The following is a 26,022-nucleotide window of genomic DNA, read 5'->3' as shown; positions in this document are numbered from 1 at the left end:
TAAGAGGGACAGGTCCTTCTTCCAACAACTATTAGTTGTGTGTTTGAACTCCATCTAGGCTAAGAGTAGGTAATAGTAGTTATTTCTTACCTTTCAGTGTTTTATGAGGATCACCTAAGATAACACATATAATTTTTAATCCCAAAGTATTATACAGATGGAAAAAGAGGAATAAACATTTAAGTGCCTACTATGTGCCAGGAGCCTTACCAATATTATCTCAATGACAAGCATTATCCCATGCATTTGATGGGCTAAAAATCCCTGAAGTCATCCAATTCAAAGCTTTAATACCAACAAATGAAATTTGCTTCTTGGCAGATAGGGCACGGCGAGATCTACCTAATTTTTACCCTTATATTCTCAGTTCCTAGCCCAGCACCTGGTATTTAGTAGGTGCTTAATAAATACTTATTGGCTAATGGGTCCCACCAAGGCTTAGTCTTATACAGAGGGGTTCTTTGTGGGTGTGAAATCAAGTAAAGGCTCATCTTTTGAAAAACAGCCCTTTGGAAGGGATCCATGTTAAATCCCATGCGCCCTGGGTACGCTTCCCAGGCTCCCGTCCCACACCAACAAGAGTAGGGTACAAAGGACAGATGGAACTGCCAATATCTCAAGCCTGGTCCCATTTGCCAACAGAGAAGTGGTTGGTGAGCTCCGTGCATGATCTCTCTCTGGATCCCAGGGGCTGCTGCTGCTGAGACTCTGCAAAGTCAGTAATGACTGAACTTGAAGTCTCAGTTCTCCCAAATGTAGGATTTAAGGAATGACAAAGCCTCTGGCGTTTAAGTCTGCATGGAGTTTTGCCAGCATCACCAGCGGGAGGATTCCGCCTCAAACGTCCATGTCCACCTCTGACACGGGAGGTGGGGACGTGCAGAACAAGGGCTTTTTGCCACAGAGGGACGGCGTATGGAACAGGGTCGGGACTTGGGATTTCGTGGGCAGGGGGAGCTCCCTGGTGGGAAAACTCCTTCTCCCAAATAAAGTCAGCACTTCTCTGCACCTTAAAACTTGTCAAGCCCACTGAGATGAAGTGATTTGGTCCCAAAGCCAGCCTGTGTCAGAGGCAACACTTCACGGAGGCTCAGTGAACAGTCAGGAAGATCTAGACAAATCTCTGAAACATGCAGCCGTGGGAAGCTGGCCAAGCCCCTGAGCCTCTCGGGGCCCTAGGAAACTGTAAGATGCCAGGCTGCTGAGGAGGTGATAGCGGAATCGGTGTGCTGCTCTCCTTCCCCAACGAAGTCAGAGGCCCAGAGAGTGTTTCAGTCTGGCACTGCAGGAGGGTCTTTTCTGGGATTGGCGCCTCGTCATAAAAACTCAACCAGGAACCTTCTCAAACCCACCCTTGAGTCTTGGACCCAAAGAAATGTTAAGCGCCACCGGGGAAAAATCCAAATCCAAACCCAAGTCTTCTGGACTTGCTGAAAAAAATCCCCCATCAAGTGAAACTCAAAGAGCTTTTCAAATAATTGCTTTATGAAAAACAAAAAATGTGCAATTTAGATCAAGCATACATTTTTTTCACAAAATTAGACCTGACTGGCAGAAGCACTTTTCCAACAGAAACTCCCCAGGCAGCTGCGGACCCCATTTGTTGTTCTCCCAGAGCTGCAAGAGAGCCCCCCTTATGTTCCCTCACCTCAATTTTTCTGGCTTTGCCCTCCCCCACTGAGTAAAAAGTGCTATTAGATTTAAACTTGAGATTACTTAGAGAGCAAGATGCTCCAACTTTCTCTCCCCATGATAATCAGGTCGCTCCTATTCTTCTCTGTAAACACTGATTACAAGAGGAAAGATGTTGAGCTCAGACGGCTTCTATGAAACACAAGCAGCAGAGAAGCCCGAGTGCCAGCCTCTTCCCTCAGCCTGAAAGACTACCCACAAAGGCTGCGGGCAATCTCAGGTCCCAGGGAACTTGTGCCTCTAGTGCATCTCCCTGCACGTGTTCCTCAGGACCCAAATGGCAGGCTGACAGGGAAGCCGCCACTGTGGCCCTGGCAAAGGGGCAAAGGTCTGGACTTTGTTCCCTCCAGGGTCCAAGCTAGCAGTCTCTGCTGTCAGAGACACCCATCAGTTTCTCTCCTTTGGCCCGCTGACTAAAGTTAGCTTGGGAAGAGTCCCAAGCTATCAGCTGAACCCCAACCCTCGAACAGCCCATCACCCTACTAGGTGTGGGAACTCCCCCTGGTTCTAGCGCTCAGAGGGAGCTTCCATACCAGGGCTGCTACTCCCCAAAGCTCCCTCGAGTGAGCTCAGGCCATTCTCTCACTTTTCTCCTCCCTCAGTCTATAAAAGAAGCAGGTTCTCCTTATACACAAGGAGAACCTTCTGAACTCTGCTTTCCTGGCTTAGGATGTAAGAATATGAACATAAACCACCCTCCATCCAATGCTTCTATGTCCATATGCCAGGAAGAGTGGGCAAGGGATTTAGGGACTCTGCTATACCACCTCTCGTTTTAGGTTTCTGGGAATTAAGTAGTACCAAAGAGGGCCTCAGTTTTTGTCAGCAGCAAAGGCTGCCTGTCATCCAGGGGATTTTGGTAGCTCCCCAGAGTAGTACCAGGACTTGAGCATTAAGAGAGAGAAAGGCTCAGAGAACAAGGAAGGAGAAGGTTGGGCATTTTCATACCTGCTGTGCCAATGGAAGTCTGGAAAGTTTGTTCCTAATACCCGAGCTGGACAACAGTGGGCAGGGAATGATGTTAACTCGAGTGCCAACAAGACAGACCCTTTAGCCCCCAAAATACAGGTGCTTCCCCCCATTCTCCCCAAAAGTCTTCATTCAAACTCCAGAGAGATGGCAATCTGGTTCCCCTAGTAAGGGTCACTCACAGCCCAGGACTTCAGTGCTCAGCATGTGGGATAAAAGAGAGGATGGCTCAGAGACCAAGTGCAGGGAGGATTCATGGAGAGAAAGGTGTAAAATAGAAACCACATTCATGGCTGACAAGATAAGGACCGGAGCCTCTGGAAAGGATGACCCAGAATGAAAGCCAAAGGGAAGCACCAGGGAGGTGGAAACCATGACATTTGGCAACAGAAAGAGGAGGTCCCTGTGTTCATCCTCTCACCCTGGGCAGACGGGCAGGGGATGGTGTCTAGGGCTACTGCACAGGCTGCGAGGTTGGGCCATTGGTCCCTTTTTCATTCAGCTTGTCAGATATTCTGAAAAATGTCTCTCTCATGAGAGAATGGCAGGTCTCTAGCAACTTGGGGATGTCATCCACCGTCATGCCTTCTGTCTTGATTGGATCCAGCACTTCTACTTTGATCTTTCCTGGAAACAAGAAGGTCAGAGAGAAATGTGTCCTGCTGTTGCTGCGGACACTGCTGTCAAGCTAACCTGGATGCATTCTGGTGCCTCAGGTCAGGTCCTTTCCTAAAACACCACAGGGACCACCCTGTCCCCAACCCACACAGGTCCCAGGGGCGGGTTCTCGTACTTGAAGCACGACCCCCATCCTTCTAAGATCGGCACATCAGGGCCTCCTGGCTAGATTTTGCTGGCACCAGTGGAACACAAAGTATTAGAGAAGGCTTGTGGCTAGGTACTAGAGTGATTCATAAAGCACAGGCTGTTGGAGGGAGAAGTCATTTAAGGTAACCTAACAACTCTCTTACTCCTGGTACACAGATCACATGAGCACAGATGCCCATAATGGAAGGGATATTTCAGAGTGCATCTAGCTAGGAGCTGTGGCAAGGCAATCCCCCCAAAGGCTATTTTTGGAACTGCCCCCAGAAACAGGCTCTTACAACTAGCTGGACTCAGATTCAGGTCTGGTATCCTCCTGTTGCCCTCCTGGCCACAGAAACAGGGAAAGTGGATATTCTGCTTTTCTGTGGCAGCAAAGCCCCTTCCAGTGCTATGATTCACCTTGCCTCCTGCCAGTGGCGTGGGTCCATAATCTTTGGATTTCTCCTTCCACCCCCCAAGTATCTCCAGAAAAGATAGCAACTGTCCTGGATATTGTACAGTTATCCGTGTCTGCCTGATCCCAGCAGGGCCAAAGCCTCCTTAGAAAATTCATTAGTCAAGAGGAATCTTCTCCACGTAGAGACCTTTGGGACAGTCACACACGATCTCCCTAAGTGGCCCTCCCCCAACTGTTCTCCTGCCAGTCGTGCCCTGGAACCTCACAAAAGTTCCTGGCAGGAAAGGAGGCTGGGCACATCTTGTTGGCCTCCTTTGACAGAGAAGGAAATTGGGGTTCAGAAATAACACTCCCATGATAAATATTTAACGCCCAGGCCCTAGAGCTGGAGGGGCTTTTAAGTTAAACTGTAGCATTATAGATTTAGAGTTGGAAGACCCTCAGAAGGCACCAAAGTAAACTGAGGCCCAGGGAGATGAAGGGCTGATCTGAGCCCGTGTGCTCTGCTTCCAAAGCCAGCCATGACTTAACCCTCCATTTTACATTTTTGGGGAGGTCACATACAGCTAGATACCAAGTCAAACCCGCCCTGAGCTACCCTGGCCCAAGCGCATTACCCCAAACTCCACAGAAGAGAGACTCTGAGCCAAGCGAAGAGCAGCCTGATCAGACAGGAAAAAAGGATCGATGCCCATTTCCCCTGGACCAGACTTTGACCTGATCTCCCAGGCAGCCAGTCTATTTAAAGGTGTTAAGCCATACTAAAAGGAGTGGATATTTGAGGTTATCCAGTGCAAACATCTTCTCCCCCAAGGGTCCAAAATCACCAAAGGCTTTTTGCTTCTAGGGATCTCTGGACCATGGGCTTCCTTGATTTTCCTCCATACCCCCCAAGCCCAAGAAAAATAAACATCACCAGTCGTTCCAAATTCACTGGTTTGAATTCTGGACAAAGAAGGTTTTATATTACACTTGACTAATACAAGTTCCTTACACTGGGAAAGATCAAATCTTTACTTTGGCTTCCTTATCTGCCATTGGCCCTACTACCACCTTCCCAAGGATGTTTTCGGATGAGTATGAAAAATGTTTTGGCTGAATGGGGCCTAAAACACCCCAAATTCTGTTCCCCTCAATTATTGCTTTTCCTTTTAAAATACAAAGGACTCAACCTGATTTTTTTTTTTTTTTAATCTCTGTTGAATCCAGCTTATGGTTCCCTATTTGTAAGCTTCCGGGCAGAATTAAGTAGCTAGCACAGGCTATGCTAAAGTCAGCACAAGAGTGTTCACAGGAAGTTGGTTCAGAGGTACTAGTATCCTAGATATTGCCAATAGCAGATCAGAACTGTTGCCTTCTGTGTATTAGAGCTCTAAGGGAAGGCAAGTCTGATAGTCTTTTTTAATCCTTCTAGTTGTAGAGTAAACCTCTGAGCCAAGCTTCAAGAGCCTAGGAGGATCAACTAAGAAATACAATCCATAAAGAACACTAGCCTGGGAGTCTGAGAGGTCTAATCCCACCCCTGCTGTAAACCAGCTGTGGGACCGTGGACAAGCTCAAGTCCTTCCTTTCTTGGGCCTCCATTTCCTCATCTATGAAAAAAGGGAATTAGATAACTTATTCTCCCAAACCCCATGCCTTCAGGGGTGGGTAAAGAATTTGGGTTTCACTCTTCTCAAAGTAAAGATTCAGGCTGGCCTGGGTCTGTGGGCCTGACAAGGGAAGTGTAAGGACAAAAATCCTTCTATAATCACTGGGATGGGGGGATGCAATAAAAACAACACCAATCTTATTGATTAGGCTGATGAAACAGGAAAGAGAAATAGATTGAGGAAAGGAAATACAAGAAAGAAACACATTCACATTATACAGTGACATGAAATACCTGATGTGAAGATTTTCTTCTCTGGCTGGTAAAAGGAAGAGAATGACGAATACACCACAGGAATGATTGGCACCTAGGGGTGAGGCAAACAAGTCACAGTGAGAAGATGCCGGAGGCTAAACCATGGGGCTCTCCCAAACAGGGCAGACCCTCCCTCTGGCCTCAGGGCCGCTCCCTTGGCACCAGGCCCAGGGGACAGTTCAATTATAAGTCTCTCCCCCTCCTCCAGGGATAAGCTTGAGAACGCCTAAGCCAGCCACCCAGTCTGCCAAATAAAACCCAAGCGCTACCCAGCCTACCCACTTCTCATCTGAGTTTTTCTTCCATCATCAGGGGAAGATGTGGAGGTGGTGGTTGAGATCATGTGATAGCTACGCCATTTCTAGACCTCATTTAAGGACTGTCTGCCTGAATGTTCCTAGTCCCTTCAGAAACAACCCCCTGCTTTCTACAGAAAAGATTTTCCCACCTGCAGAAGCCCCAAGGCCAATAGCCATCAGCCAAAGGGGCTTAAAAAACAAAGCTAAAAAAAAAAATGGAGTCTACTATTTTAATATTCCTTTTGGAACAGCTGGGAGCTAGGGCAAGGTGAAGAGTTCCATCGAGTCCAACACCACTTAGGGAACCTTCTGGACATCAGGAACTAGGAGCAGTGGAACCTGGTTCAACTTTTATCTTTACCCTTTGCAGGGAAGAGGGATAGTGAAAGAGACCCTCTCATCTAATCGTATCTGCCTGCTGTTTTATAGTGAACATGCTTCCAGTCCAATGTCCAGCCTCTTTGGGACATGGAATGGCACCCTCTACTCACTGATGACTTTTCTTATATCTAGTCATATCCCTTCACAATGCCACCCATAGGTCATCACCCATTTTCTTTCCCCCTCAACTAATTCCTTATTCACCTTCTCTATTTTTTCACCCCAAATTTTCAATCAAATACCACCCAACCATTCCACTGTGCCCTCCAGAATGCCTGCTCCAGAAGCAACAAATTTTCCTCTATCCTAAATCTTTTCTTCTTTTACATCTTCTTTTTACTACCTCACTCCTTTCCTTATCTGGCTATCTTCAAATGCCAGTTTACCTGCTTTGAAGTTTATGCTATTCACAACTACCAACCAAACAAAATCCCAGTAGCTGTTGTCTAAAACTCATTTCCTTCTCAATGAGGTCAGTACATTTTTATTTTTTCTCTAACTCCTATGCTTCATTATGAGACTTCAACATATATTCAAATATTTTAACTATTCTGTTCCTCAACCATGCGCTGTCTCCAGCTCACCTTAGCCAAAGACAATCATATCCCTGATCTTTCTGTCCCCCATGAAATGTACTTATATTCTCAATATTCAAAAACTCCAAAATGCCCTCATTTTACCATAATCTATTGGCTTTTCATCTCTCCCTTTGTTTTCTCTTATAAAATCTTACTATTCTTCCATACCATAATATCCAGTGCCTTCTTCAACTTACAATTCTTTGTCAGGTCATCTCTCTTATACTAATCCCTCTTTTGATCCCTTGGTGAACAAATTCAATACTTTATTATCTTCTTTTGAATCCGTAACCCCTTTTCCCCCTACCAATTAAACTTTGCTAAATCTCAGCCTTGGATTATTCCCACTATAAATTGGTTGCTCACCTACACAGGTATTGTTGAATGAAGGTAAAGAAGAAAAAATAAAATCACACAATCCGTCTAACTGGATCATTATCATTTTAACTTCAACTGGGTCCCTCCTCACTGCTGCTAGGCAATCTTTCTATACCTGTGTTATTATACAGAAAAAATTGAGATCACGGGCCATGAATTCCTTCTTCTCCCTTTGTCATCTCATATTCTTCAGATGTTTTCTGCCACTAGCTCCTTCTTCACCCCAGTCACATGAGGTAACCTTATTCCTTCCTTATCAAGATTGACTAATCTCTCTACTAATCTACAAGTGATTAGATTCTTTCCAGTTCCACCTTCTATTGTTTATTTTCAATCACTCTCCTAAAAATGCTGTTTTCCCATCTTCAAAAAAAATATTCCATTCCTGTCAATTACTGTCCTGTATCTCTTTCTTCCTCCCTCTGTGGCTAAACTCCTTGAAAAGACTGTCTACAATAGGTACTTCTACTTTCCTCAAATTCTCTTAACCCCTCACAAGCCTGGTTTTGAACGCTATCATTCCACCACAATCACTCTCTCCAAAGTTACCAATGGGCCAGAGTACCCATTACAAACCGTGTACACAAAGACTCAAGAAAACCAATCCAACTTATCGTGGCTCCTTTGCAGTGAGCCAACTTTCACCCCATCCAGGCACAGATTCCCTTCTCCATCCAACTGGCAGCACACCCTCGACCCAGGGGAGTCAGAAGGGGACTTGCTACACAATTTAGCAGGCCTAAATTCTCCCTGCTTCCTACCTTTCCTATTATGAGAAGACAACACCATCCCCTCCTAGTCCTTCAGGCTCAACACCTAGGGGTGCCCTCGATTCATTGCCCTCTTTTATCACATAATCTGTTTGCCCACTTTACTTTTGCAACACCTCTTGAATATGCATTCCCCATGATCCCTCTGACATTGTTAGCACTCAGGTGCACAAACTTGTCAACTCACATTTAGGCTACTACATTAGCTTTCATGGATCTGGATCTGCTTGTCTCAAGTCTCTACCCACTCCAATCATTTGGCCACTAAAGTGATTTTCCCCTAAAATACAGGTCCAACCATTTCATTCCTCTACTTGATAAACTCCCATGGCTTCCTATTGCTTCCAGAATCAAATACAAAGTTCTCTACCTAGCATTTAAAGCCCTTCCCGTCTTAGCACTCTTCTACCTTTCCCATCCTCTTACACCTTACTTCTTGCTACATATGCTTGGGTCCAATGACACTGGTTTTCTTGCTATTCCAGAACAAGATACTCCATCTTTCTATTCAGGGTATATTATCTGATTACCCTTTTACCCCATGCCTGAAATGCTCTCCCTTTTCATTTTCAGCCTCCTGGCTTCCTTTAAGTCTTAACTAAAGAAAGACCTTAATCTTCTTCAGGAAGCCTCTCAAAGCTCTTACTAGTGTTTTCCTTTCGTTAATTATTTCCTAGTTAGACTATTGCTTGTTTATACAGTCTCTCCCCCATTAAATTGTGAACTTTTTAAGGGCAGGGAATGCCTTTTGTCTCTTTTTGTAACCCTAGCACTTAGCACAGTGCCTAGTATATAGTAGGCACTTTATGTTTATGCCAGGCAATCCCTTCCACAATTGCTTTATTTTACAGAATAAACTTGAAGTCATTTGTCTTGAACTCCCTCTTTGTTATTTCCTATCATTAAGACACTTTCTGCCACTATGTCCTCCTCCCCCTATCTCACATGAGGTAGTCTTATTCCTAGAGGAAGTATTGAGTGACTACTCTGACAAAACCAGGAATAAAGTTCTAGATCTGAAAGTTGTGGGTAGAGGAAGAAAAGTCAATTCCCTTTTATCCATCGATCAAATATTTAAGTACTATGTTTCAGGAACTGAGCTAGAGACTGAAGACAGAAACAATACTGACTAGATTGCCAGTCTCATTCCTTCCCTCACCCCCTCCCAGAAGATGGCTCTTGAAGGAAGCTTTTCCCCAACTTGTCCCCAAATGCATCACCTGGGCCTGGACAGCCAAATAAAAGGCACCCTTCTTGAATGGCAAAAGGTCGTAACTTCCATTCCGTGTTCCCTCAGGATAAATCCACACTTTCAGCTGTCAGAGAGGAGGGAAAGGAAAAAAAGAGGGGGAAAATTATCTCTGATGTCATCCCTCTTTATGGATCACAGAATTCTGGAGTCTTAGCCTTGGAATAGTCCTCAACACTCCTGCACAGGAATCCCCTCTATAGCATCTCTGATATAGTCATTCCAACTCACCTTGAGCGCATGTCAGAAAAAATGAGGTTCTTTCTGTAATTTTTCTAAGATTGCACAGACAGTTAACATTAGAGTAAGAACTAGATTTCAATCGCCTGAACTTCTAGAAAGACATTTCCAGGTTCCTACTGGTCTAGAAACTCCTAGTGGAGATCCAAAGTTTCATCAGGCAGAAATGTTAGAGGGTGTAGGGAGGTCAATGAAGGAGTGGTTGATAATTTTTATAAGGGGGTGGGTTTTATGTAGATTGGTCATTAGTTTTGTAGTTGAATTACAACAGTGGTTTCTCATGCCATAGGCTATGGTTAGAATCCATACTAAAATTATTACGGAAATGATGATAATTTTTTTATTGTCTTTGTTATTGATTTTTGAGTTTGTTGCTTTTGCTTCTAAGCCTTCTCCTGTGTACAATGGTTTAAGTCTTATGATTAGTGGGGGTTTGGGTTGTGCGATTGTTTTAAGTCTAAATAGTACTTTTGGGGGGATGATTGTATTTTTGATTTATCTGGGAGGAATGTGGGTGGTGGTTGGTTATCCTGCGGCTATGGCTACTGAGGAATATCCGGTGCCCAACCTCCCCTTTGGAGGAGACCCCTACAGCACCTTTGACACTAAGCCAGACTCACATTCTTCTGAACCAAGATGTTTCCCACTTCCTCCATCGCTGACATGGCTGTGCTTGTCCGCTTTCTGTTGATGAAGATGACACCCCCAAGATACATGATTAGGCCCACAGGGCCTGTGTAAAGTAGCTCCCGCTTGGCGATCTGGATGCAGTTTCTTGGAAGGATCTCCATCAGACCTAAGACCAGCACAGAGTCACAGGGAGATAAAAGGGAAAGACCATCCCACCCTAAATGGTCCTCGGGGCAGCAAACCTATCCGCAAGGACCACCTCCAAATTAGCAGAGGCAGAGGGAGCAGAATGAATGAACAATGCTGTGGAGATAACAGGAAAACACAGGAGGATCTTGGGAAATACTGAGTAATTTAGACTGGCCAGGTACAGATTATATGTAGATTATAGTTGGACATAAGAGAAGCCTAAAGGCTCACATAGGGTGTACCTAGACCCTAAGGAGGCCTTTTTCAAAAAAAAGAATAATTTTTTAAAAGTGAGTAATTTATTCCCTCCCTGAGGCAATTGGAGTTAAGTGACTTGCCCAGGGTCACACAGCCAGGAAGTGTTAAGTGTCTGAGGCCAGATTTGAACTCGAGTCCTCCTGACTTCAGGGCTGGTACTCTGTCCACTGCGCCACTTAGCGGCCCCCAAAATGAGTAACTTAGTAACAATCTCAACAAATCTGATCAAATAAGTAAAACAAGAAGAAATCCCAAGTAAAATCCTCAGTGATGAAATTAAATACACAATTTAAAAATGGTTTCCCGTCCCTTTTCTTCTCATCCCTTTCCATGACCTAAGAGCATCTTTGACCTGGAAGGCCAGAGTACCCATTACAAACTGTGTACAGAAAGACTCAAGAAAACCAATCCAACTTATCGTGGCTCCTTTCCAGTGGGCCAACTTTCACCCCATCCAGGCACAGGCTCCCCTGCACCCAGCTAGCAGCACACCCTTGACCCAGGGGAGTCAGAAGGGGACTTGCTACATAAGTGGTTCCTAAGGCGGTCCTAAGCCTTCCCACCCCTAATCCAGACTCCAGCAGGGACCCCGCTTACCCATCATATCCAGAATGCTCTGATGATTGGAGATGATGACGCATGGTTTGTCCTCATGCAGTTTCTCTTCACCTTTCGTTTCAAACCGAAGGCCGTAAAAGTACTTAAAAATTCGGACAAATCTCTTGATGATACTATAGGGGAGAAGACAGTGCTGTGAGCTGGTTAATTCCCCAGAGGCAGCTCAGCAGATAGAATACTGGGCCTGGAGTCGGGAGGACTCTAGTTCAAATCAAGCCTCAGACACCAACTAGTTGTGTGAATCTGGTCAAGTCAATTAACCAGTTTGCTTCAGTTTCCCCATTTATAAAAGGGAGATAATAATAATGGAACCTACTTTGAAGGCTTGTTGTAAGGATTAAATGAGATAATTGTAAAGCCCTTACCATAGTGCCTGACACATAGGAAATGCCATATAAATGTAAGCTATCATTATTAAATCCAGTCTCAGATACTGATTAGCAGGGCCACCCTCATCAAGTCATTTTTACCTGTCTGCCGTTTCTTCAATTATTGTCAGGGACAAGAGAAAATATTTTAGGGTTCTTATGAAGATCAAATATTTGCAAAGTGCCTGATATGTCTTAGGGGCTTAAATAAATGCTTATTTTCTTCTTTCTTTCCCTACTTGAGCATCAGCCAAAATAGAAGTTTTGGTAAATGATTAGACAAAAAAAGAGAAAATAAATACAAGTTATAGGACAGAAAGAAGGGGAGAGATACAAACATACATATGTACTGGTACTGAGATTCAATGTCCTGGAAAGGGACCTGAACTAGCAATCAGCAAGGTTGGATTCATGTCTCAATCCTGAGTGGCTCCAGAGTTGATTCTCATTTCCTGGACACAGTTTTTTCATCTGTAAATGGGCCCAATAATGCTGGTCCTATTTATCCTTAGGAGCTCCCATCCCTGAAGGGAATGGAAGAGGAGATTTTATTTTCTTTACTCTTGACTCCTCTATGGGTGATAACAGAATCAAAGGACGCAAGGTATTTTAAAGCCTTTGACCATGCTTTTCTATTCATTTTAGGAGGCAACATGAATCCCTGAATGATCCCAATATCTAGTCACTCTGAGTTCAAATTCTGGTCCTGCCACTCCTACCTTTGTGATTTTCATCAATTCAATTCACTTCTTTTAGACTGTTTCCCTATTTGCAAAATGAGGGAGTTGGACTTAAATAGTCTTCAAGGCTTCTTGGGCAGCTGGCAACTTGTCTCCCAGCTGGGGTCATGAGATTCAGACATGACCAAAATCAGTGAATAGCAATTAAGGTTTCTTATCACCCTAGGCCTATGAACACATATGAGATTACAGGGGGGAAAAGGAAGATTTTTTATTCCTGGGAATGAAGGAGCTTAAAGTGGGCAGGAATATGGATAGCTTAACATTAGCATCTCTCTGTCAGGAAGACCAGAGTTCAAATGCTGCCTCAGGTATTTACTAGCTGGGTGACCCTAGGCAAGTAATCTAACCTCTTTGCCTCAAAAAGGCAGCAAATTGGGAGTTTCTCTCAGAAAGCAAATTTTCTAATCAGAGTTGTCCAAAAGTGAAAACTATCCCACCTCTTCCCCCCTTACTAGACTGGATGGTCCTTGCAGGGGATGTTGGATAGAGCTAAGGCCTTGGGCTCTCAAACACCGGAGGACATGAAGACCTCATCCAAATCCAACCAACTATCCATGATCCTGGACAAGTCCCTTAAGCCTCCTCCAGTTTCCTTATTCGTAAAAGGAGCTGAAGAAGCAAACGGCAAACTGGCCTGATGTTACTGAAAGGAATGAACAATGACATCTCCATGATAATGTGTGCTGAGTCGTTAGATTAAAATCTGAACTTTGCGAAAAATGGATTAATTTGGTTTCCACAGTATAAAAATTAAGTTGGAGAAATGAAACTTAAATTAGAAAACTGAAACCCAGTAGTGGATGGAGGTGAGGGGTTATCACAGGCCCAAATTTAAGACTCCTTAAGGGCAGGGCTTGGGTGTTATAATAGGGTGGTAACCAGAGATTTGAAAATCTTTTGTTCTTTGCCCCAATCTTCCCCTTATAGAATGGGGACAGGGACTGGATTGAGTGGAAAACATTCTTATTTGATTAGGAAACACTCAGGCTTTTTAAAATTTTTTTTTTTTATTTAAGAAACTGCTTTAGAAACCCCAGCCAATGGGGAAAGGAGCCAGGGATGGGGAGGAGAGCTCCTATTGGGGAATAAAATGGCAATGCCCTTTGCCTATGTGTGTCTGTCTGTCTGTCTCTCTTTCAAACCATGCTTTGTTTGTCAGAGACTGTGCTGCCCTTTCTCATCAGAAATAAACTTTTTTCCTACACTCATACTCAGACTTCTGATCGTTTTAGTGGTCGCTACTGTCCCATACACCTTGACTCTAACTAAGGAAAGAGATGCAGCAATGAAAACAGCATGGCCCTTCCAGGAGGGAAGTTCCTCAGAGTTTATTGCATGGCTTATTGTCTAGCTCTGCTTCAGGCCCAGCCCTCATATTAGGTGATGGACTTTAACATGTATATTAATATCTGAACTTCCCTGTTCTTCAAGCTACTCCATTCCCCATGACCTGTCTATTTCTCTACTCCACCTCCACTGTCTCAGAGATAGCCATACCCTTGATATGATCATCACCTACAAAGGTTCCATTTCTATATTCATGAAGGCAAAATTCTTTTATCTGGTCATAATCTTTTATTACTCCATTTTTTTGGACTCTGACATCACAGATCATGCCTTATAAAACCCCAACTCTTTAAATACCCATAATCTGAACACCCATAATCTACTACTTTTGTTCAATTAACCTGCAGCTGAAATCTTACTAACTGAATTAGCCACAAATTTACATACTCCCAATTGGGCCTAATTACATACAGCAAGGCAAACCTTTCAGCATCTTCCCACTCATAGTATTGGCAAGTTCAAAACCTGGTCATCCCTCTCGTGCTCCAATAGTGTCCCTTCCTCCCATGCACTCAGCTTAAGACTTTGCTTCATGAAAATAATGGAGGCCATCTGATAGAAGCCCTTTCTAGTCATCTCTTCTTCAACTCGCAGGCAATGGAACTCTTCCCTTTCTTACAAAAGTGATCCTTTTTACCAAGGTAAAACCATCTATGTGAACTCTTGATCTTGTCTCATCCTGTCTTCTCCTGCCAACTGCTTCCTTTATCATCCCCACCCTCACATCTCCACAATCTCTTCCTATCTCCTGACTCCTTCCCTATTGCTCTTAACCATAACCCAAGTCTTCTCTATCCTTAAATACCTCTTAACCCAGTCAGCCCTTCAAGTTCCTACTAGTCTGTCTGTCTGTCTGTCTGTCTGTCTGTCTCTCTCTCTCTCTCTCTCTCCCCCCCCCTCTCTCTCTCCCCCTCTCTCTCTCTCTCTCTCCCTCCCCCTCTCCCTCTTCCCCCCCCCCCCCCCCCCCCCCTCTCCTTCCCTTGAACTCCTTGAGAAGCTCTCTTTGATTCTCTTCTCAATCTTTTGCAGTCTGGCACCTGATCTCATCATTCCACTGAAACGTCTTTCTTCAAAGTTCCCAAAGATTCCTTGATTGCGAAATCCCACAACCTTTTCTCAATTCTTATCTTTTTTCACCTCCCTGCAAGCTTTGACACCATTGATTATCCTCTTCTGCTGGTTATTTTCTCCAGTCTAGGTTTTTATGGCATTGTTATCTCTTGATTTTCTGGCCACTTTCCCCCCAAATCTCATCACTAGGCTCTCTTTTTTCCTCTCAGTGATCTCCCAAATTCCCATTATGTCTAAGCTGAGATCTTTTTCTTATTAGCCCTAACTCCTTTCCTGACTGACTTCCAATCTCACATCACTAATGTGTATGTGTATATATAATTGTGTGTGTGTGTATATATATATATACTGTGTATATCTCCCATAAGCATCTCAAACTCAGCATGTCCAAAATAGAACTCATTCTTTCCCCCCAAACCTTCCTCACCTCCACTGTCTATGCTGCAATGAACACCATTACCATCCTCTCAGTTACCCTAGTTTTAAGTGAGAAGTTCCTTGCCTTCTCCTTTACCTACCTGTTTCTATGGATGTCTTGTCACTTCTACCTTTTCCAATACCTTTCCTATATATTCTATTGCCTTCATTCCCAAAACTACTACCTCAGTACAGGCCCTTATCACCTTACACATTGACTATTTCAATACTCTTCTGGTGAGTTTCCCTGCTTCAAATCTCTTCCCACTCCATCACTCCATCAGCACAGGTCTACTCACATCCCTCCCTCACCTGATAAACTACAGTGGCTGTGACCTCCAGAATCAAAGAGAAGACACTCTTTGACATTTAAAGTCCTTTACCAACTGACCCCTTTCTGCTTTTCAGTCACCTTAAATTTTACACTCCCCTTCATATACTCTGCCATCCAGGCAGTAGCCTTCTTGATATTCTCCACACCTTTTCCCTAGATGTCCCTTAGGCCAAAAAAAGTTCTTTCCTCACCGTTCTTTCTTAGCGATCCTCCTTTACAGTATCTATACCTATATCTCCCTTGTTAGAATGTGAGCTCCTTAATGACAGGACTTATTATTTATCTGTCTCTAGTACTTAGTACAATGTCTATACCAACTTAATTCTCATTGACTAACTGAGTCCCCAAAAGACATATATCTGCTAAGATGAAATCTTATGGATTCAAACACAGTTCTCCTGTCTACAATCCGAGGTTCTTTCCATAGTGCCACACTGGATCCAAATTAGCTTCCTTCTCCTGGAGCTAGCTTGGAAGAGGTTTAAGGTCAACCTTAACAATGACCCTTGTTTTTTTAGTGTGAGCCTTCTATTCCATTTCTCTCCTTATAGAGATAAGGCTATTTATACAATCAGTTAAACCACTTAATGACTGTCCCCCCTCCAGCTTAGAAAGTCAGCACAAAAATCCTCCCTATTAAACCTTAGTACACTCAAAACTCTGGACCATAGGCACTGCCTAGAAATCAGAGGAGCTCCAGCAAAGTGGGAATCTGGGAAGAAGAAAACTGTTCTTTCTACAGGCCCTTATCCAAAAAAGACAAACAAACAAACAAACAAACAAACAAAAATCTTTCCATTTGGCTCACTTTCCAGATGGGCCATGGATATCATCTTCCAGGGATACAACATAGCATTATCATTTTGTACCATGATCCCCTCTGTTCAGTAGGGGAAAGGTAATCTATTTCATCATAGGTTTGTAAGCAATCCTCCAGTTTTAACTTCTGCAACTCCCTTTTGCTGGATGAGGGCAACCAAAGGTTTTGGCATTACATATCATACCTCTGAGGATAGAAGAACTGATGGCCATCTAATCCACCCTTTTTTATTGGTGAGAAAATTGAGGCCCAAAAAGGCTGCCCCATATAGTACAGATAATAAATATCAGAATCTGGTTTTGAACCCGAGTGTTTTGATGCTCTCTTTTACTGTACCATTATAGATCTTGGGCACAATCTTACTATCATCCTTGAAGTAATGATTTTTCCTAAATATCTCGAAAATAATATACAGAAAGTCTAGACTTAGAGCTGGAAAGAACCTCAGAGACCATCTACTCTAAAATAACTAACTCCTCATTTACAGAGGAAGAATGTGAGAAATAAAGAGTAAGTTAAGCAACTTGCCTTTGTTTCCCCGTCTTCCTTCAAGACATAATTCCCATCCCCCTCCTTCTATAAAACAAGCTCACTCTAGGCTACCCATCCCAGCTACTTATGCCTTTTAAATTATCTGTATAAATCTTATGTGTATGTATATTTACATGGTGCCTCATCCATTAAAATACATACTACTTGAAGGTAAAAAACTATGGGGTTTTTTTTTGGCCTTTTCTTTATATACTCAACACTTAGCATAGTGCTCAGGATACACAGTAAGTGCTTAATAAATGCTTGTGGACTCTTTTAGCTAAAGAACTGTAATGCTATCTAAAGAGCAAGTCCTGAAATTAAGAGAATAAATTTTAATGGAATTAGGGAGGGGGAGAAAAGACCAAGCACTGATTTGGAAGGGGGCATGTAGACTAGGGGAAAGGTATAAAAATAAGGGATTTTAGAAGAGAAATCTTCCCTAAACCAGGTTGCTCAGATCTGGCTCTGTGAAGGTTATTCAGCTCTCTGAGGCTGTGTTTGTAGAAATAGAAAAGACGCAAGCCAAATTAAGAAAAAGTAGGGGAAAAGGCCTCCTCTTTGGAAGATGTATTTTTTATTTGGACATCAGCCTAGAAAATGACTTCTAACCAGTGCATGCTCTAGGTTTCCAGCTTGGATGGAGCTTCAACAAGGACAGAGATCAAGTCTTGCAAAAGTGTACTTATTGATCAAAAGAGAGAAAAGGCTAATGGAACTAGAGGAGAGGAGAGAACATGGATTGCTTCTGTGTTCAATTATCCCTGTTCAGTACCAAGAATAAGTTCAGGAATCAGGCTGCAATAGAGCCTCATTAAGTCCTAATATTCTCCTTAATTGGAAGAAAAGGATCAACATTTCCTCTGTGACTTCAAATTCTTAGCAAGGATTGTGTAAAAGCAGTTACTCAAGAAATATATCAGTTGACTTGGTCAGTCACACTCTGGAAAAATAGGTGGTCCAGCCAGTATAGATTAATCCTAAAAGTATGCTTTTGCTCAATCTAATTTGGGTTAGACTAATACCTCTCTAAGAAGGCTGAATTTTGGAGGGAGTTGTAAAGCAAAGGGGTCTAGGGGGAGAAAAAGTTCTTCCTTTTAATGATAGACTAAGAGAAGGAATGTAAGAGATATTCTCTTTTGGGACAACTGGGCATTCCTCATTAAAGAATCCTTCCCTTCCAAATTTATCTCTAAGTTTGACAAGGATAAGGTTGAAAAGCTCTGGGCCACATCTGGAGTAGTAGAAAAGAATTCTGCATTTGGATAATAAGCCTGCATTCTCAAATCCCCTATCTGACGACTAAGGAGGTGAATACAATCACTTTGAGGCTGCTTCCTCATTTTAAGATAGGGAGCATACCAGTATCCAATAGTCCCTCACACAGGACAGAATCCCTTGAAAGAAAGCATTCAGGAAGAGACAGTCAAATGTGGTACAAGTAAAGAGAAGCAAAGGAGGGGGAGGGGAGAGTGACTTAGAAAAGATTAAATTTCCCAAAGTAGTTGGCCTAGGCCATTCAGTCAAGCCCCATTAAGGAATCTTTCAGTCCAAGTGCTTCTCTTTGGGCCTACTATCCTACAACTCCCATTTCCCTCGTTACCCTCAAGGCTATAAAGCTCGGAGACCAGGGCCTCAATAGACCACATCCCCTCCTCCCTTCCATTACCCAAAGGATTAGCTCACCATAAAACCCCCAGTCCTTTGAGGCAGTAAAAGACAAAGCTAGGATCAATGACTTTGAGACAGTCTGACCTAAAGTAGGCCCTTAACTGAAACTAGTTGATTAGTATAACCAAGGAAGGTTTCACTTTAAAGGAAGTAGGTAGCAAATGATCTTTCCCAGCTGTCAACCAGCTAGAAGACCTGAAAATCCCACCACTAAGTATACTCCTTAACCCTCAACCTCCATTAGTCTAGTCTATCTACCAGGAGAAATAACTAATACAGAGCTTGACCTGCACGTTTTGTTTTGTTTTGGGGGGAAGGAAAGAGAAAGAAACGTGAAAAAGAGAAAGTCTGGGACGAAAGTATTGCCTGAATATTGGATACTGCGTAATTGGGGGAGGGGGAGCTGTCAGTAAGACTAGGTAAGTACACATGGGATCCAGAAACGTGTAAAGGAGAGGGATGTCTTCATTTGTCAGTGAAGACAAATTTCAGTCTTGTCTAAGATCCATAGTGAGGGAGAGGGGGGATTGGAGGAATGGGGAGGGATGCCACAAGGCAAGTTATATAAACTGCCCAGCCATTCTCCCAGTCCCTTTAGTCCAGGCCAGAGGAGGCAGGAAGCCTTGGGGGATCGTTTAAAGGGTACAATAAACTTCTTTCAAGTGCTTGGTATTATCACCCCAGAAAGGGTAGGAAGAAAAATAAAGAAATTCTAAGTGAAGCCCAAGCCCATTAACAAGATTTGGAAATGGTAAAAGCTGATTTAACCGGTTTCCTCTAAGACAGTCTGGCTCCCAGAATCCCCAATATTCAATACTTAGCTCAAGAATCATCCCCCACGAATAGTCCTTTTTGAATTACTTCTCTCTCCCACAAGCGCTCTCCACAAAACCCCGGAAATTATCTTCGAGACATTTTGCATTAGCTTATTTGTATTCATGCTGCCCCCCCCAAAAGATCTGAGGGCAGGAACAGTTAAATTGTTTTGATAATGTGGGTGCTCTGAAAAAGCCATACAAATAATAGGTATTTGAATTTTAAATATGGAATTGAATAGCATTATCCCAAATGCTAAAGTGTGGCCATATCCTGAAATACCCTTGGCCTCCCTCCAAAGCCTTAACTTTCCCCACCTCTTTCCCCACTATACAGACCACAGGTCAACGATTAAGAAAACAATTTCAAATTCCAGTGTGCCCTTCTCCCTCCCCCCAAATCAAACAGAATAAGGGAGAGCTTAAACCATTTGGTTAAGAGATTACTTAAATTCAATCTACTTTTGGTATCATCCACTTTGAGCAATAGTAATCCTTGCAACGGACTAGACCAGTACCAGCTAGGCCAGGCTTATCAGACTATAAGGAGGGATATTGTTCAATTTCAATGATTTGAAAAGAGAAAAGCATTTGGTTCTGCTTGTTAAGTGGCATTAACAGAGATTTGCACAAAGTCTAGTTATCATTTATTAAGCACTTACTATAAAGTGAGGCGCTATAATGGATAGAGCCCTGGACCCAGAGTCAAAAATGTTCAAGTTCAAATGTAGCCCATTTTATATCTAACTAATGTTCTGCCTCAATTTCCTTAGCTATAAAATGGGGATAATAGCACCTCTCTCAAGAGATCGTTGTGAGATCAAATTGAGTATTTGTAAAGCACTTAGTTAGCAACAGTGCCTGGCACTATTATGTGATTAAACACGTTCTTCCAAACCCCTAACCATAGGTTTGACACTGTGTTAAATACTAGGGATTTAAAAAAAAGGGGGGGGGGGGGAGACAAAAGATATACTAACTCAAAGTTAGTACTTGCCAAATGTTTGCTGAGCTATTTGCCCTCTGAACAGCCAGTAACATTGGTGCAACAGTCTGTCAGAGCCAAAAGGGCCTGGGTCCAATATAGGGTTGGCCCTATCTGTCCTGGTGAAATGGAAACCCTTTTCACTCAATTACTCCTGGGTGTCTTTTCAGAACAGAAGCTCTACAGAGTATGCCTAAGGCAGAATCTGTCTCCCAACAGTATTCCCTTTTTTTCCCCTGCAGGCGCTCTGGAAGGGGTCACAAGATCTATTCCCATAGGGCTGCTGAGGGGAGGTGTGAATGCTTACACTCACTGAAACCTTCAGGACTCGGGACAAAAAGATCTTAGCTAAACTTAAACAGTCGAGTATAGTTGGGGAGAAAAAAAATCACTATACTGAGGATTAGGAGGGCCAGCTCGTGCACTCACTGCAAGTCACCATGTAGTCGCTTTCTCTCTCTAGGCCCTCGTATGGTTTCCCCATCTAATGTGGCAATATAAAGAATTTTCATATCTAAGTCAGACCAGCTGAAAACAACATATGAAAAACATAAGTTGTTCTCTATTGGAACTCTGGCTAAAGCTATAATCCATAAGGTAAGGTAAGGTGACAGAGGGTTAGATTTTGGCTTCTAGTAGCTTTTACTTTGTAAAAAGATCCAGATCAATGATCTATCTGACTAAAGTCAAATTACTTCACTCCCCTGAGCTGAGGTATGCTGGGAAATGTTTTAACAACTGGTTCCCTGGAGAGAAAAAAAAAATGAGCTCAAGAAACACTTATTTTGTATTAGATTTTTTCCCATCACTTTCTTAAGTCTGGATCAGAAGGTATCAACTGCTGCCCTCAAAACATCAAAAACAAAAGCATGTCTGAAGCAGATGAAAATGAAACTGGGAAATGTTTAACAAAGTAATTAAAAGTATAATAAAACAAAGATAATGTTAGTTTGTGGTTTTCTGTTTCTATTTGAGTTCCACATCATTTGTCTCCGAAATAAAATATATCAAGTCCATATTTGTAGCATTTGCCAATTTCTGAGGGGCCTTTAAGGCCCACAATGGAAATGTTTAACAATTGGATCCACCAGACTAATTTCAGTGGTAAAATAGGGAATTGGACTACATGATTTCCAAAATCTTTTCCTGAAGTAAGTTACTTAGGGCTTCTCTGGGATCAGTTTCCTCATCTGTCAAATTAGGAGGTTGGATTAATTAGCTTCCAGGGTCTCTAACAGGTAAAAAAAAAACCTCATGATCCTATGGATACTATTAGGCCAGCCCAGCACTGCTTCAGGAGACTAGTCGGAATGATACCCACCCCCCACCTCTCCTGGAGCAGACTTAGAACCAAAGTTAAGGGTGATTTTAAAAAGATTTAACAACCAGCACGTGTATATCACTTTAAGGGTTTGCAAAAAGAGCCCGAAGCCATCCCAGTGGGGCAAAGAAGGAAACGTTGCAATACAAGCACTAAGACTTTTTTTTTTTAAAGCCAATGAGACAAGAAAGAATTTCCATTAAAAAAAAATAAAAGGGCACAACACTCTGCAGTCCATTCCAGAAGCCTCGGCTCCACCTAGCTTTCAGGAAGAGAGCAGATCGTCCATTGGCTCGGACAAGATTTACCGATCTCAGGTGATGCCCGATTCGGGACGGGTGTGGCTCCTGGGCTACAGAACAGTGCCTAGCCACAGTGAGCCCCAATCTCTGTCCCGAAGAGCCTTGCAGGAGGAGAATTGCAGTTCCGCTCCCTTCACTGGACGTGGAAGCGGCCGAATTTCCCTAACTCCCCGATTATGCATTCTGTAAAATGCGTCTCGAACATCGGATACAGAAATTGACACGCCTTCCCACAGGTCTGGGGGGGAGGGGGAGTTGGGGATAGTGAAGGACTGCTTCACCCCAACCCAATTCCTAGGAAAAAGGAGGGAGGGGAGATGAGACTACTCTAGGTTCTTGGTTCTTTTTCTCCCCCTAGACCCCTTTGCTTTACAACTCCCTCCAAAATTCAATTAGGAGCTTTCTCCTAAGCTGTGTCATCTAAATAGCTTTGTGCTTGACTTTCTTTCTCAACACTTAAGGTCTGCATTTAGGAGCTTTAGTGATCCCGCTCAGCCGCTGAACTGACTCATTTCAAGTGTAACTTCCATCAAGGATCCCCCGTTTCCTCCTCGGGGAAAAGAAGGGCGTTTGATTGGTTGACTTCGAGACTCCCCTCCAATTCGGGCATTTCTAACGCCTACACCTGGACCAGGAAGCTGCCCCCCAGACTCCTGTTCCAAGGACCCAGGCTAGGTACAAGTTCGTTTCCAATTCCAAGGGGCACCATTTCTCCGCAACACCCTTCTCTCTGCTTTCTCTTTACTTGGGCCAGGGGGAGGAAGGTTTTCCTCCTACTTTCCCCTCCCAATTCTCCCCTGCCTCCAACGCTCCAAGTGCAAGGGTGAGGGGGAAGAGAGAGGGCTGTCTGAAGGTCCTCTGCAGGTAGACGGGTCGGAGGAGCGGAGCAGGCAGGGCGCGGGGCATTATGACGCCGTCTCTCCCCCGACCCCTCCCGAACTGGGAACCACTAAGTGGAGGAGAAAGTTTGCAGTCGGTAGGAGAAGGAAGCGGGCTTGGGATTCGGCGTGGTTCCCTCCCAACTCCCAAGTTGTCCAGGCGAGGAGTTGCCAGGAAGCCGGGGCAGGCGGAGCAGGAAGAAGGGAAAGGGAAAAATAGAAAGTTAGAAAAGCGGAAGGCGACGCCTTGGAAGCTGCTGCCCGGAGTGCGCCCGCCGCGGGCGCGGCTCCCGGACCCCCGACCCCCACGCAGCCCGGTGCCCAGCTTGCCTCATGTTGCGCACGGTGCGGCCCCCATGGCGCAGGAAACAGACCACGCAGGCCACCACGGAGAACACCACGCATAGCACGCAGTAGAAGCAGGTCTTGATATAGAAGTTGGTAGTTCGGTTCAGCAGGAGTAGTGGCAACAGCAGCAGCAGCGACAAAATCCACGGCTCCAGGCAGGTCATGCTGGCTTCGGCTCCGGGCCGGCCCGACGGGCTGAAGCGCTCCAGAAAACGCGCGCGCGGCTGGAGCGCCGGGGAGCCAGGTGTACCGGCCTGGGGGCGTCGGCGGGGGCCCCCCCTTCTCCCCGCTCTCCAGGGGGAGCGCCCCGCGCGCTACAGCCCGGGCCGGGGATGTTCTGGATCTTCTGCCCCCCACCCCCGACGGCCGGCCCGGCTCTGCTCTTCTTAGGTGCTGCCGCGCGGCTACCCCTCCCCCCACCCCCCTCCGCTCCCCTTATTGCATGGGAGGAGGGGCAGGGAGGGGCGGGCGCAGGCGGCCCCTGGGGTGGAGAGAGGGAGCGGGCGAAAGAATAGGCAAGGTGCAGCCTAGCGCCCCGCCCAGCCCTCCCCACCCCCAGGCACCACCCCGCTCCTCCGCGCCCCGCCACCCCACTCCGCCTCTTCGGTCCTCCGCTGTCTTAGGCTGGTCTTCCTTTCTTTCATTTGTTCATTGCCGGTTTCTCTGAATTCCCTTTCTCTAAGTCTCGGACTTCTCCCACCTTCTCTCCCCGCTGTCCTACCACTCTGCAAGTAGCCAGCGCCCTCCCTCTGTCCTCCTCACTTCTTGACAAGCGTTCCGACAGGCATTTTCGGAGCCCTCTCTTCTCCTTTCGTCTCTCTCTCCTCTTGCAACCACTGCTAAACTCCCTCTGCCCCTCCGAGATGAAAATCAACACCTGGGCCACGCTATTCTTTGCAGTAGGGCCGGGGGTGGGGGTGGAAGTGTTTAGAAAAGGAAAGGTGATAAAATGACCAGTTACAAAAACAACAAACAAAAAAACCCGAAGAGGAAGCTAAAAGAAACCCCGAGTTGGTGTTCTTTTGGCTTTCTCCACATTTAAAAGAATAGTCCAATTGAGGGTGAGAAGGTGGGGTATAAGGTTATTTATGGGAAATTTGAATTTCATCGGCTTATATCTAGCGCTACTGTTGCTGCTTCACTTTGTCCCGAGGAATCTTTTCTGTGCTACTTGTGCAGGTCTGCTGGAGAAGTTGATTTAAAGTTAGTAACTGACCTGACCCTTGGATGCGTTAACCCCCTTACCCTATTCTAGTCTGCTTTCGGGTGTAAAATGTTCCTGGGTGATGGTTTACTACTAAAATCGCTTTTTAAAATAAATGGTATCATAGTTACCCCGCCCCCCTCAACTGTTAGTAACTCTCAAACTTCCTTGTCATTCATTTACTATTTTGCAATAATTTGTATTAATTTTATATAGATTTGGTCTATGTGTTTTTATATGCATCTGTCTTTCCCTAACAGACTGTAAACTTGAGGCTAGGGATTATTTCATTCTTCTCTAGGACATAGTGAAATGCCTGAAGTTTCATGGAGGCTTGCTGATTGATTGGAAAAGTCTTTACCTAATCATAGATTTAATGCTGGAAAGGGCCCTCAGAGTAAAAATGGTCTTTATTATACAACTGAAGAAATTGGAGCCAGACGTCATATAGTAAGTAAATATGGGGCAAAGATTTAAATCAGTCTAGCTCACTTCAAGGTAGCTAGATGGGCAGGTGGATACAGCTCTCAGGGCGTGGAATCAAAAGACCCAGGTTCAAATCTGCCCTCAGACACCTAAAAGTGTATTACCTTAACTCTGTTTGCCTCAGCTTTGTCAGCTGTAAATTGAACTCGAGTAGAAAAGACACACCACTCTAGTGTCTTTGTCAAGAAAACCCCATATATGACCCTGAAGTCCCACAAGACTGAACAACAAAAGCTCACTCTAAGTTCAGTTATTTCTACTCTACCAAAATATCTTTTCCCTATTACTGGGATGGGTAGGGGTGTCTCTACTCATAAAAGGCTCTGGGTTCATTAGAAGTCTGGACTCATTTTAGGGTGGCCTAACCACAAGGTGCTTCCTTCCTTCCTTCCATTCTTCCTTCTTTCCTACTTTTTCTTTCTATATTTAGATTATATATTAAAAAATAAAAAATAAGCATCCTTTCTTCCTTCTTTCCCACTTTTTCTTTCTACATTCAATCCTTTATATATTAAAAAATAATAAAATATATTAAACACTTATGAAAATGTTCCTAGTATTACTAGTATAAGCTAATATTACTATTCAGTGAATCAGGTATTCACTGAACACCTTCTTGGGGAAGGGAAATGATATATAATGCTCTTTTCCCTAAAGAGATTATATGCTGAATGGAAAAGATTTCACATGAGACAACAAGGAACAGTACATGATACTATGTAAATGACCTCTGGTGTCCCTTCCAGCTCTACATCTATAATATTGGGATTGAGAAACCAATAAAATATCAGGCCAGTTTATCCTTGGGACAAAGAGATAAGATACCAATGGCATAGCTTCCTAGTTAAGTACCTGTATAGGTTTTACATACAAAATCTTCACTACTCTGAGCGATGTTAGGTTTCTTCACCAAAACTTCAAATAAGAAGCAGTCACCAAGTCTTGCATCCTATACTAGCCCTCTTCCTTAAGTCTGAGCCAGGCTCAAGTGGAAACAAC

At 44.0% G+C, this 26,022-nt stretch overlaps 1 protein-coding gene across 1 annotated transcript; it reads right to left on the bottom strand.

Moving 5' to 3' along the window:
* Positions 1 to 1,463: 1,463 nt before the first annotated feature.
* On the bottom strand, positions 1,464 to 24,694 carry AGPAT2 (1-acylglycerol-3-phosphate O-acyltransferase 2). Its single transcript, XM_051980311.1, has 6 exons — positions 23,316 to 24,694; positions 11,362 to 11,495; positions 10,308 to 10,483; positions 9,419 to 9,514; positions 5,772 to 5,844; positions 1,464 to 3,288 (listed from the first exon to the last, which is right to left on the bottom strand). Exons 1-6 carry the CDS (start codon positions 23,495 to 23,497, stop codon positions 3,116 to 3,118), a joined length of 834 nt encoding a protein of 277 aa, XP_051836271.1. The 5' UTR covers positions 23,498 to 24,694; the 3' UTR covers positions 1,464 to 3,115.
* Between the last annotated feature and the right edge of the window lie 1,328 nt (positions 24,695 to 26,022).

The sequence above is a fragment of the Antechinus flavipes genome, chromosome 2, assembly GCF_016432865.1.
Source record: "Antechinus flavipes isolate AdamAnt ecotype Samford, QLD, Australia chromosome 2, AdamAnt_v2, whole genome shotgun sequence".
In the NCBI taxonomy this organism is placed as follows: Eukaryota; Metazoa; Chordata; class Mammalia; order Dasyuromorphia; family Dasyuridae; genus Antechinus; species Antechinus flavipes.
The sequence above is the reverse complement of the archived record's forward strand: the minus strand, read 5'-3'. Positions and strand labels throughout refer to the sequence as shown.

Excerpts from the sequence above, each read along its gene's own strand:
- AGPAT2 (XM_051980311.1), bottom strand. The coding sequence starts at position 23,497 with ATGACCTGCCTGGAGCCGTGGATTTTGTCGCTGCTGCTGCTGTTGCCA. Across the intron at positions 10,484-11,361 it reads GAGCATTCTGGATATGATGG|GTCTGATGGAGATCCTTCCA; the intron begins GTAAGCGGGGTC and ends TGCTGGTCTTAG. Across the intron at positions 3,289-5,771 it reads GAAGAAAATCTTCACATCAG|GAAAGATCAAAGTAGAAGTG; the intron begins GTATTTCATGTC and ends TCTTGTTTCCAG.